The 12,737-nt window shown below is 50.0% G+C and overlaps 1 protein-coding gene across 2 annotated transcripts in view; it reads left to right on the top strand.

Moving 5' to 3' along the window:
- GSG1L (GSG1-like) overlaps positions 1 to 11,476 on the top strand; it is a 196,331-nt gene extending 184,855 nt beyond the window's left edge. For both annotated transcript variants that reach the window (XM_011982340.1, XM_011982339.1), the window contains one exon: positions 10,900 to 11,476. In XM_011982340.1, coding sequence (XP_011837730.1) covers positions 10,900 to 10,997 — 98 coding nt within the window. In that variant the 3' untranslated portion in view covers positions 10,998 to 11,476. The remainder of the gene's footprint in view (positions 1 to 10,899) is intronic.
- Positions 11,477 to 12,737: the final 1,261 nt, after the last annotated feature.

Below are 12,737 nucleotides of genomic sequence, written 5' to 3'. Positions count from 1 at the left end.
TAGGCATGGTGGTACAAACCTGTATTCTCAGCTACTCTGGAGGCTGAAGTGGGAGGATTGATTGAGCCCAGGAGTTTGAGGCTGCAGTGAGCTATGATTGTACAACTGTACTCCAGCCTGGGTGACAGAGTAAGACTGTCTCAAAAAATAAAAAGGCAACAGTATAGTGTGGGAGGGTTGAAGCCCAGGGACTGCAAAGATCATGTGGGGAGAATGTGTAGGGTAGGGAGAGACAGTGACACAAAAGGGGCCTAACCTCCTGGGGGTTCAGGGGAGCCACCAAGGCCGGTGGGGAAGGAGCTGCGGAAAATTGTCAGCTGCCCCCAGAGACTTTCCAAACCCTGGCTTCTCAGGGAAGAAAAGGGCCTGAGATCCCACAACCCCTGCGCCAGGTATGCCTTTTATCAGGAAGCTGAGCATTAGCAGGCATGGCCGTCATTCCCCGGGGAAAGTGGAGGTGCTGGGAACTCCCACGTCAAACAGCGTGGAAGGAAGAGACCCCCTCTGTGGTCAGAGCTGAGGGAGGCGTTGGGGGAATGTGGGCTGGATGCTGGCACGCGTGAGAGATCCCATGACTTCAGGGATCCTGAAGCAGGCTGCTTTATTTATTCCACAAATCATTGCTAAAGAGGCCTCTGGCTCCTGGGAGCATGGAGATGAAAAAGGCACGTTACCGCACGCTGCTGACTTCCGGGTCTTGTTGGCGAGACAGACCAAAGCCATTAGTGCACTGTGTGGCCAGAGCTTGAATGGTGTCAATGCAGGGTCCAGGATAGCAGGGCATGGTGCCTCATCCCACTCACGATGACTTGGGGTGCAGGAAAGGGAAAGCAGGAAGGGGGATTTAGCCTGAGTGATCCCCCTTGGCAGGACCTCCATGGCTATCATGATGGTACCTGCATTTGATGATGCAAACAGCCAGCAAGAAGAACTCGGTCCCCTAGATCTAATCACAACGTCTCACCTTTGTGCATGTTCTCGGGACTTCACACTTTTTCACTCATTTAACCCTAAATACAGACCCATTTTACAGACAGGGAAACTGCGGCCCAGGGAGGTTAAGACTGTGTCTTACTCAATATCACACAGCTAGAAAGTAGCAAAGCTGGGATTTGAACCCGGCCAGTCTGACCTCATCGCTCACCACCTGGACCACTAGGTGATGTCAGTCGGCAGCTCCATTGGTTGGGCAGGGTACCGAGGATGTGGGGTGTGGGGCACCTCCAGACATGGCGTCGGTCCTCGTGGAGCTCATGGTCTAGAGAAGCAGTCTATCAAATGAGTATGGAAATGATGCCGTCTCAGAATTCGGCCTCTTAGCCGCTAGTGGGTTTTCAGCCAAGAAAATATTTTGGAAATGCCTGGACGAGTTTTGCAATATTTCTGCAGGAAGCAGCTGCTCAGATCCTGCGATGGGCTGACTTGCCAGCAGGAGGAACGGGGGAGGAGGGATGTCAGGGAGCCCGCATTATTAAACACTTACTGTGTGCAGGTCTGTGCTAAGCACTTCGCTGCCATCTCATTTGATGGCTGATCCAGCCCTGAGAAGCGGGGATTCTTCTTCTTACGGAGATAGAGAAACTATAACACTGTAAGGCAAATCCGCTTTGCTGGGATCTCTGGTCCACTCGGCAATAAAACTCAGCTTGGCGTTTAGATCTTGCTCCTTACCCTGGGAGAGAGGAGAGGCCACTCCTTCTCAGGCTCCCAACCCCCTAGGACCCTGACCTCATCTCCCTCTTCCCTATCTCCCATGCTGCCCTAGCCAACCTGACCTTCCTCTTTCTTGAACATGCAAAACTCATTCCCTTTGTAGGACCCTTGCACTTGCTGTTCTCTCTGCCTGGATGCTCTCCCTCTAAATCACGGTATGGCTGACTTCGTCTCATCTTTAAGTCAGCTGAAAGGCCGCTTCCTCCGAGAAGCCTTCCCTGATCTGCACCAGCTTCCCCACTCATCCCCATATCACCAGGTTGTCTTTTCTTCATAGCATTTGTCCCTCTCTGAAATGATCCTTTATGTTCGCATGCTTGGTTTTTGTTTTGCTGCCTCTCTCCACCAAGTGCCATGAGAACAGGCACCTGTGTGCTTTGTTCTTGTGTATATCCCAAGAGTCTAAAATAGCGTGTGGCACATAATAGGTGCTTAATTGTTGGCTTTCAACCTCCATGTTTCTCCCACCACCTCCTATCTGAGAAGCTACTTTTATATTAGTAATTACATAAACTTCCGGTTATCCTAACTGTCCCCAAAGTTGCTATTTTAGGGGGCTACTGTGATATGGATTCAGCTATAATTCTTTTTTCTGAGGAAGTTGCTTTTGAAACCTGCCTTTGGGACTTTGTGGTGCCACCAGCCAGCTCAGGAGCACATCAGATGTGACATTTGATGGAAGCGATGTTGCCGTATGGTCCAGGTGTCTGCATCTTCCTTTTGGGGGCAACTGAGGTTTGCAGTTGATTGCAGCTGTCAAGTTCAATGCCAGAGACGAGCTTTTGATTTTGCCAGGTGTGTCTGTTAAGGCTGGGCTCCACGAGAGCCTGTCGCATGCCGGGTGCGGAGGTGGCTTCTGGGAGCTCCATGTAGATGGCTCTCTGCCACTGCTGCTGCCCTCAAACTAGCAGAGGGAATTTCAAGAAAGATTTTTCTGGACCCAGAGCAACTTGGCATTTTTATTAGATCAAAATCAAATCCAATAGAGTCCTGCTCAAGTTGCTTCCTTTATTAAAATGGAAACAGACAGTATTTCTGAAATAAATATCAATGTCAATTTGCTGGGAGCGCAGATGGGCACGCAGCTTGGAGACATCTGAGACCTCAGCATTGGGGGTCGAGAGATCCAAGCCAACAGGAGCATCAGAGCCATATGGAGGACTTGTTAAAGGGTGGACTGCAGGGCCCCTCCCTCAGAATTTCTGATTCAGGAGGTCTGGCGGGGGACCCAGGGTTCTGCAGCTCTGAGTTCTCCACGATGCTGATGCTGCTGATCCACAGGCCAAATTCGGAGTTGTCCTCAACCCTCCGCCAATATCTGTCCCTTTGAAGCTCTTGTCAGAAGCCAGTCTGCATTTTGTCGCTTGCTTGGGCTATTCAGCAACTTCTAGATGGAAATTGCTGCTTCTAGGGCCAACTCCTTTACAATCCATCCTCCGAAGACATAAACTTGATCGTGTCTTCCCCAGTCCTTCCTAGCTCTGAAACCTCCTATGGCAGTAGCTCTAGTGGGGATCTGGCTCGGTGCCCACCCCCTTTACACGTTCCCACGAGGCCTTCTCTCGCCTTCCCCTCCTGAATCGTCATTTTGCTTTCTGTCACTTGTCCCTCTCTGAGCCTTTCTTTGCTCACTTGTTTTTCTGTTTTGTTGTTTTGTTTTGTTTTGTTTTGTTTTTTTAGAGATAAGGTTGTGCTCTGTCACCCAGGCTGGAGTGCAGTGGTGTGATTGTAGTTCACGGCAGCCTTGATATCCTGGGCTCAAGGGATCCTCCCACCTCAGCCTCCTGAGTAGTTGGGATTGCAGGCACATGCTACTATGATTTTTTTTTTTTTTTTTTTTGTAGAGATGGGGTCTTGCTATGTTGCTCAGGCTGGTCTTGAACGCTTGGCTTCAAGTAATAATCCTCCTGCCTTGGATTCCCAAAGTGATGAGATTACAGGCGTGAGCCATCATGCCCAGTTAAATTTTTTTTTTTTTTGGTAGAGATGGAGTCTTGCTATGTTGCCCAGGCCAGTCTCGAACTCCTGGCCTCCATCAATCCTCCCTCTTCAGCCTCTCAAAGTGCTGGGATTACAGGCATGAGACACCACACCTGGCCTGCTCCCTTGTTTATTTCCAGCCTCTCCTCAGTGAAATGGAAATGTCACGAGCACAGAGACTTTGTTGCCGCATTCACTGTGACATCCCCAGGGCCTAGCACACAGTAGGTCATCAGTATGTTTCTGGTGCATGATTTAGCTCACTTAGTCCTCAGGAGGTGTGTGCTGTGAGTAGTATTTCTATTTTGCAAGGGAAAATACCTGGATTCTGAGAGGCAAAGTCACTTGTCCTTTGGGGACAAGCTTGTGACCTTGGGGTCCCAAGCCTGTCTGATTCTAAGCTAAAGCTATGACATGGTTCTTCTACTTTATGCCCACTTCTGTCCAAGGCAGTGGTACCACAACCGTGCCTAACCCTAAGAAACACTTGGGGCAGGTGTCAAAATAGACTGCCTTCAAGAGCCCAGTTCGTCAGTGTGGGGTAGGCAAGGAATCTGTAGCTGAGAAGTGTCATGATAAGGCCGAAAACCCCGGGGTGCAGGGGTTTAGGGGGCCCTGCTGGATCTTCCACACCTGCCACCAGCAACTTCTGCAGCTGCGATGCTCCATGCCTTACCCCTTCATCCCCGTGTGCTCTGCTTTCAGGCCAAACCCGTCCACCTGCCTCCCTGAAACCACAACATTGCTAGGTTTTTCACACTTCCTGAAGAACCTCATCCGCCTGCCAAGGACCTGTTTCACACCCTGTTCTTTCTGCATGAAATGCTCTGCTCCCTTCCTCCACTGGGTGGAAAACCAACTCTACCGGTGGAATTGGGGCTTTTGCAAGTGCTTTTGAAGTCTAGCTCAACTGTCTGGGAATGGCCCCCAGCCCCTTCCCCAGCTCCTGGCAGAGGGGGACACATTCGTCTCCGCCTTTCACCCTCCTGGTGTTTGTCTGTGAGCCAAATTTTTATAATGGTTATGAGCCCAATCTTTGTGTTTTTAATTTTTTTTAATGGTTATAGATTCAGGGGTACAGGTGCAGGTTTGTTACATGGATGTATTGTATAATGCTCAGGTTGGGCTTCTGATGTATCTGTCACCTGAACAGTGAACAATGTACCCCGTAGGTAATTTTTCAGCCATTACCCCACTCCCATCCTCCCGCTGTGGAGCCCCCAGTGTCTGTTATTTCCCTCTCTAAGGCCGTATGTGCCTGTTGTTTAGCTTCTACTTACAAATAAGAACATGTGATACTTGGTTTTCTGCTTCTGAGTTATTTCACTTAAGAGCTGGCCTCCAGCTCTATCCATGTTCTACAAAAGACATGATTTCATTCTCTCTGTCTCCCTCTTTTTTTTTTTTTTTTTTGAGATGGAGTTTTGCTCTTGCCACTCAGGCTGGAGTGCAATGGTGCCATCTCGGTTCACTGCAATCTCTGCCTCTCGAGTTCAAACAATTCTCCTGCCTCAGCCTCCCAAGTAGCTGGAATTACAGGCACCTGTCACCACACCCAGCTAATTTATGTATTTTTAGTAGAGACAGGGTTTCACCATGTTGACCAGGCTGGTCTCAAACTCCTGACCTCAATTGATCCACCTGCCTCAGCCTCCCAAAGTGCTGGGATCACAGGCATGGCCACTGCGCCCAGCGGATTTCGTTGTTTTTTAATGGCTGCATAGTTTTAAATCCAATCATCTGTTGATGAGAGCCCAACTTTTGGAGTGAAGCTGGCTGGCTTCAAATCCCAGCAGTGAGACCTTAAAAAAATGACTTAATTTATCTGGATCCTTGTTTCCTCACCTGGAAAATGGGGATAGTAATGGCCCCTAACTCATACTTTTTGAGGATTAAATGAGTCCATAGACAGGAAGCACATTGAGTGGTTCCTGACACACAGCAGGAGTGAGAGGCATGTCTGGTCTTGTCGTCTCTTCATATGTGTACCTGTGAGGACCCAGGGGCAGGGCTGCATCTCACTCACGTTTGTAAACCCAGTAGCCAATGTGGAGGCTGACACACAGTACATGCCAAGCACATGTCTAATAAAGGACTGAGGAATCAGGGGCCCTGGGAAGAGGTGGCAGCTACAGTGGGCTCTGTCTGATCCCAAGGGTGAGAAAGAGACAAAGAGAATGTCATGGCTCAGAAACGTGGAATCCCTGAAGATGACCCCAGTGAAGAGATAGATGGCCCCCATTCAATCTTCTAAAACAATCTGCCCGAGGTAGATCAGAAGACACAAACTTCCCTCCGTACGGGTCCGTCCCACTTAAGCCTGCCCTTCCTCCTGAGCCCTCCACTGTTCACTCATTCTGCAGACACATGCTTTCAACACTGCCTGGGACTGTGCCGGTACAGGGATGCAGCTGTGAGGGAAAGCAGCGCTGGCCTTTGTCCTCCTGTGACACATGCCTCAAAGGCAAGATGAGGAGAAAACCAGTAAACAGATATTCCCATATATGATGGCACCTCTGAAGCCCTCTCATGGTGCAGATTTGTGGACCTGGAGAGGCAGTCAGGGTGCCCTGCTGAGGTGGTGACATTCTGGGCAACACAAGAGCGACGAGTGTGTCACTAACTGACAGACTTCCAAAGCCCGATTTCTTAGCGCCATCCCCGATTTGTTTTCCACCACTCTTCAAATTTCGTTTCTTTCTGGAGGGCAGAGGTCAAGGTTGGGTAGCCAGACAGTTGGCTCTGGGCGGACCTGTGAGTCCTATAGAGAGAGGCTTTCAGCACCTCGGACAGCGGCTGGGTGATCGGCCCAAAGGATCTTTCCTGTAAAGGGACCCAGCTGATCTGTGCCAGGCTGGGCTACCGTGGGGTCAGGAGCACCAATATCTGCCACCTGTTAATGTCACTCTGCCAGCTGCAGAGAGACCTTGAGCAAGTCGGTTTCCCTCTATGTGCCTCAGTTTCCTGATCTGTGCATTTGTGGTGACATTGACATTACTGGTCTTGAAGGGCCCTTCCAACCCAATGAATCCATTTTGGAATGGTAGATGTGATTTAATTCAATTCAGCAATTACATCCGATCCCCGGATCTTGGTGGCTTACAGAGGGTTCAAGACAGTGATTCCTCACTGAGGGATGGGTGAGATAGGGCTGGAGGAATCCGATGTGAAATATGTTCGTGTTTTGATATCCGGATTTTAAAGGGAAAAGAAATCACATCTTTGGGGACCCTCCTGTGGTCACACACTCCGCTAACCTTGGGAGGTTCCCAGAAAATGGAAACCACAGAACCTGCTACCACCCTGTGAGTGGGGCCTTGGACAAATCTTTTCCCACCCATGGGCCTTGGTTTCTCCATTTGTGAAGAGAGGCTCTCAAACCCAACCCACTTCTAGTGCTTCCAGAACTGTGTTCTTTCCACCTCTGTCTGTGTCTGAGATTGGATAGGGAAGGGCTTCTCTGCAGGGCGCCTGCTGGGCCTGCCGACTCCTTTGTAGCTTTCGTCCATTTGCAGGCTCGGAGAGGTGAAGTTGCTGTCAGAAGCCACACAACTTAAAAAAAAATTCACACAATTTGCACGCAGTGAAGGCTGGGTTTGAACCTTTGGCTGTTAGACCAAAGTACAGTCTCCCCAGCCACCTGCCATCACCTGAGCCTTCACCCAAAAGAGGAGAGTTTGAGCAAAAGCATTTTTCATACTGTACAGAAGCTCAGAGCAGGTAGAGCAGGTGCATCCCAAGCACAGGAATCACTCTCTCCTCTTCCTCCACGGTTTCTTCATTTGTTTAAAAAGAAAGAAAAAAGAGTCAGTTTGGGACCTGCTCTGTGCTGGGCCAGGGGCTGGAATCTCAGGGCTCCAAGATGAAGCAGATGCTGGCCCTGCTCATAAAGATGTCTCCCATCCCCAGGTTCGTTGGGGAGACCCACGCTGACCTGGTTGTTACAACACAAAGTGACGAGTTCAGGGAGAGAGTTATGCAGCCTGCTGAAGGGCACAGGGAAAGGAGTAAAGCCTCCATTTTTCAAATGCTGCCTGCTCTAGGAAGCATTCTACAGGGCCGTGGAATGCTTCCCAGAACAGGCAGCATTTGAAAAAATCAGGGAGTCAACAGCCGGAGAAGAGCAGGGAAGGGCGCTTGTACCCAAGGGATCAGCCTATGCAAAGCCATGGAACAGAATCATGGAACAAAGACACAGGCTGGGAACAGCCTCTCGTGGGCTGAGTGCAGCCTGAGAGATGCTACTTGGCCTGCAGATTGTTGAAAATACATTTGAAACCTTAACCGTCATCATTTAAAAGCCAGGAGGTTTTGTTCTGAGATCCAGGTTTTCAGTTTCTTTGAAAGTTTTGAAGATCCAGCTGGGCGTGGTGGCTCACACCTGTAATTCCAGGGCTTTGGGAGGCTGAGGTGGGAAGATCACCTGAGGTCAGGAGTTCAAGACCAGGCTGTGCAACATAGCAAGACCCCATCTCTACAAAAAATAAATAAATAACTAGCCAGGGATGGCGATGTGCACCTTCAGTCATAGCTACTCAGAAGGCTGAGGCGAGAGGATTGTTTAAACCTAGAGGCTCGAGGCTGCAGTGAGCCATGATGACGCCGCTGCACTCCATCTTGGGTGACAGAGTGAGACCCCGTCTCAAAAGAAAACAGTTTAGGAAGATCTGAGCCCACATTCTCCATGGTAACAATTGGCACTGTCTCTGACTCACCTCATCCATTTACATTGTCTGCTTGGGCCCACAAGACATTTTGAGCTGAGATTCCTAATCTACAACACAAGGCCCAGGAGAGAAGGGAAATGGGTGGGGGGCCCTGGTGGGCTGCTGGGGCATTCCCCTCTTTACACACACACTGTAAATGACTCTGAGCCCCAAATGCCTCTTGGGTAGCCAGAGAAAGGGAGGAGGGCCCCAGTCCTCAGCATCTTGCCCTCTGCATCCAGGGGACAGAGAGCCTGATTTTAACTCAGGGAAGGACAGGGATTGTGGCCTTTCCTTTTCCTTAAAAAATACACTATCACTTTCTTTCTGTTCTGATGATCTCTCCATGGCTCTGCTTCTCGGCCACTGTACAAGCAGCTGAAATTATGCCTAAATACTCATTTAGAAAAACAATCGTACCTTTCCGTGCACCAAATATTTGCTTCTAGATTAAAAAATAAAACAAACAAACAAACAAACAAAATAACAACCAAAAAAACCAAACACCTCTATCTTGGCAGCCAACACTTCCAAAGTATGCAGTGATTTCCAACTGAGGCCAAAACAAATGTGTTTTTCTGAAGCCAAACGATTCCAAAATGTTTGCAAAATGTTTCCCACTCCTTAATAAATATAGTAAAACTTGCAAAACACTAACACTAAAGAATATTAAAAGCAGAAAGAAAAAAAGTGAAAGCCAAAAAAATTACTCCCCACCCCAGCTATGGACACAACCATCTTCCTCTTTGACTCTTGTCATGAAGCCTTGTTATCAGAAAGACTCTCCTGATAATGAGAGCTGCTTTGAGGATGGAGAAGGAGCAAGGAGCTCTCCATCCCTAGGGCATGCAAGTAGGAGCTTAGCTTCACTAGGAATTCCAACCTCAATGGGCTTAAGAGCCTGTCTCACCCTAAAGTATGACAAGTATGTCTGAGAATCAGAATAGGAAAATGAAATTATAGGGAACACATTTTTTTAAATGCTGAAATTTGGAATCAGGAGGAAAGTAATTCAATCCAGCTCCATCATAGCTGTGACTTTTAAAGCATCTGCTAATCTTTACAGAGACTCGGCTCCCTCATCTGTAAAATGGGCAGAACCTACCTCTGGAGCTACACGTGCTCAGGAACTGTTCATTTTCTCCATTCTCCCCTTCACTCCCAGCCCCACTCCACCACACCAGCCCTCTCCCTTAGTTTCCCACCTTCCAGCTCCACCTCCACTGGTCCACAGGGGTGCATACATTCTGGGCTCAGGCATTGCTCCCCTGGGCTTGGGATCTAACGGGGGTGACACTGGCAGAGTGTGAGCTGAGGATGGGTGCTCTGGGATGAGGGAGATGCCTGAGTGCCAGGGGGAGGATGTCAGAGGGGGCTTCCTGGAGAGCCGAAACTCAACCTGGGTCTTGATTTGATTTGGCAGGAGGTACAAGGACATTTTAGGCCACCAAATGAGATGGGAATGGTTCTGGTGCACCAAAAAGACTTTGAAGAGACACTTGAGGGATTACAAGGGAGTGATCTTCCAAGAATTGCTAAAAACACGAAAGAGTGAGAGTGGCAGAGGGGAAGAGCCTTTCCAGCCCTTCCCCTTGTCCGGTCCACTAAGCATGGTAGACAATGGCAGGTGCCCCCTGCTCGGTGCACAGGGAGTTTCTCAGAGTCAGCTTTGGGCACACCCATGTCCACACACACAGTTGCTGCGGTCCAGCGAGGACTTGGGGACCTGGGAGACATCTGCTCTTGTTCCCCCTCTAATATCCCTCCACAACAGCTCCTGAACACATATAAGGCAAATGGGGTGCTCAGGGAGGTCTGCTTGGGGGCAGATGGCAAGGTGGGGAGACAGCTGCAGGATGACAGGATGGTGGTGGATGACGGCTGCATAAGTGTGTGGATTTGCTGAGGGGTGGGTGGTGGAAGGGAAGGATGGAGGGAAAATGGGCGGGCAGATGGTAGGAGTGGGGGCATGGCTTTATGTGAGGTGGGTGAACGTGCCTGCAGGGGGTGCTATCATGGCTGTTGGGTGGGCCTGGGGTGGATATGGGGATGTTTTAGGTGTAGGCAGATGTGTACATGTAAAGGTGTGTTATTGGGTGGTAGGAGGATGGTTGGGTTACTGGGTGGTAGGAGGGTAACCGGCGGAGTGGTGCACCTGTTGGCAGGTGTGAGGTGCATGAGCGGGTTCTGGGTTGGAGAGGGTGTGAGCAGAGTTGTGGATACATTGGAGGCTTGATAAGTGGATGGCAGCAAATATTGGCAGATACATGACTAAGTCATAGGTGTGTTGGTGAACTGGTGGGTGACTGGGTGGCTGACAGGGGAGGGATGGGTGGAGAGCTGGCAGTGTTGGGGCATGGGTTGGTAGACAGATGGAATGATGGGCAGAAGGCCTAGTAAATGAGAGTGAGTGATGGATGTGTGGGTGGGGGGCAGTGGGTAGATAGGGTGTGGGTGGAGGAAGGTGGCTTTCAGCACTGACCGCCTTGTCTCCTGGCAGGACACCAGCCACACATGGCGGATTCCTGGCCCCGGAGCTCCGCACCGGAAGCACCAGAGCTGAACCGACAGTGCTGGGTCTTGGGGCACTGGGTGTGACCAAGACCTCAACCTGGCCCCCGGACCTCAGGCCATCGCTGGCACCAGCCCCTGCTGCAAGACCACCAGAGTGGTGCCCCCAGAACCTTGGCCTGTGTGCCGTGAACTCAGTCAGACTGCGTGGGAGATGCCAGGCCTGTCCTGCCCATCACTGCCTGGGCCCGAGGGCCTTGAAAATGGGGCCAGGGCAGGCCCAAGGGAATGCACAGGGCTGCACAGAATGACTTTGGGACAGCAGCCCCGGACTCTTGCCATCACCACATGAGGAGCCCTGCCGGGCACAGCTGCGATGACAGAAGACACATGGCCACTGGCCACTGAATGACTGGCACCCACAAGCCAGTCAGGTGCCCAGAGGGGCAGAGCCCTGTGGGGGGCAGAGAGTGGCTTCCTGAAGAAGGGGGCAGTGGTGCAGGCACTGCAGCGGTGTCACACAGCAGGCACACAGCAGGGGTTCAATAAATGCTTGTTGAACTTGTTTTCTTGCTGTTTATGGAGGCCAGTTGCTCTCTGGGCTGTGGCTGCCCTGTCATTGCCCCACCCCATGACTCCTCAAGGAGGCTGAAGGTGACAGCAAAGACTGTGCAGAGGCCAGGGCCAGACACTGAAGGATGGCAGGGAGGGAGCGCAGAGCCCAGGCTGGAAACAGGCTGGCAGGGCTGCCTTGGATTCCAGAGAATTGGCAAGGCAGGGGCCAGGCAAGCAAGAGATGTCGGGCAAGCAAGAAATGGGCCCCCAAACCCAAGCCCTAAGCAGAGAGGGTGAAGAAGTCACATTTCTCTTCAGAGCTCAGCGACATCACACCACCCTGACCCTGAGGGGCCTTTACCCTGTGCCTGGCACCACCTTTACAGAAAATCCCAGGGCTTAGATGCCTGGAGAAACAGATTCCTACTATAAAGAGGAGGGAAATTAGGGTCACAGAGATGAAGTCACTTGCCTGAGATTACAGAGCTAGCAAATGGCAGAGGTGGGGTTTGAATCAGGACTCCTGACTCCAAGTTCAGTCATTTCCCAAGAGGCCTTATTCCTTCCCAGAAGAATTTCTAGAGCTTTCCCCCAAGTAGAATACATTCTTCTCCTTTATCCATCCATCCATCCATCCATCCATCCTCCATCATTCGTCCAGCCGTTATCCATTATCCATCCATCCATTCATCATTTGTCCCTCCATCTATCATTCATCCATCTATTATCCACCCATTCATCATCTAATATCCATCCATCCATCATTCATAATTCATCTTTCCACTCATCTATCTGTCATTCATCCATCCTTCCATCCATCCATCCATCATCTATCCATTCATCCATCCATTTGCCATCCATCCACTCATTCATCAGCTATCCATCATCTATCCATCCATCTATCCATCATCCAGCCATTGTTCATTATTCATTCATCCATTTATCATTCATCCCTCCATCATCATTCATCCACCTATTACCCACCCACTCATAATCTATTATCCATCCATTGTTCATCATCCATCCATCATTCATCATCCATCCATCCATCCTTCATCCATCCACCCATCCATCCATCCATCATCTATCCATCTGTTATCTATCCATTCATCCATCCATTCATCACTCACCCACCTATTCATCAGTTATCTATCCATCATCCATCCATCCATCATTCATCCATCCATCTACCATCTATCCATTCATTGTCTATCCTTTCCCCCATCCATTCATCATCCATCCACCCGTTCATTAGCTATTTATCCATTATCC

Source organism: Mandrillus leucophaeus, unplaced genomic scaffold (assembly GCF_000951045.1).
Source record: "Mandrillus leucophaeus isolate KB7577 unplaced genomic scaffold, Mleu.le_1.0 Scaffold24, whole genome shotgun sequence".
NCBI lineage: Eukaryota > Metazoa > Chordata > Mammalia > Primates > Cercopithecidae > Mandrillus > Mandrillus leucophaeus.
The sequence above is the reverse complement of the archived record's forward strand: the minus strand, read 5'-3'. Positions and strand labels throughout refer to the sequence as shown.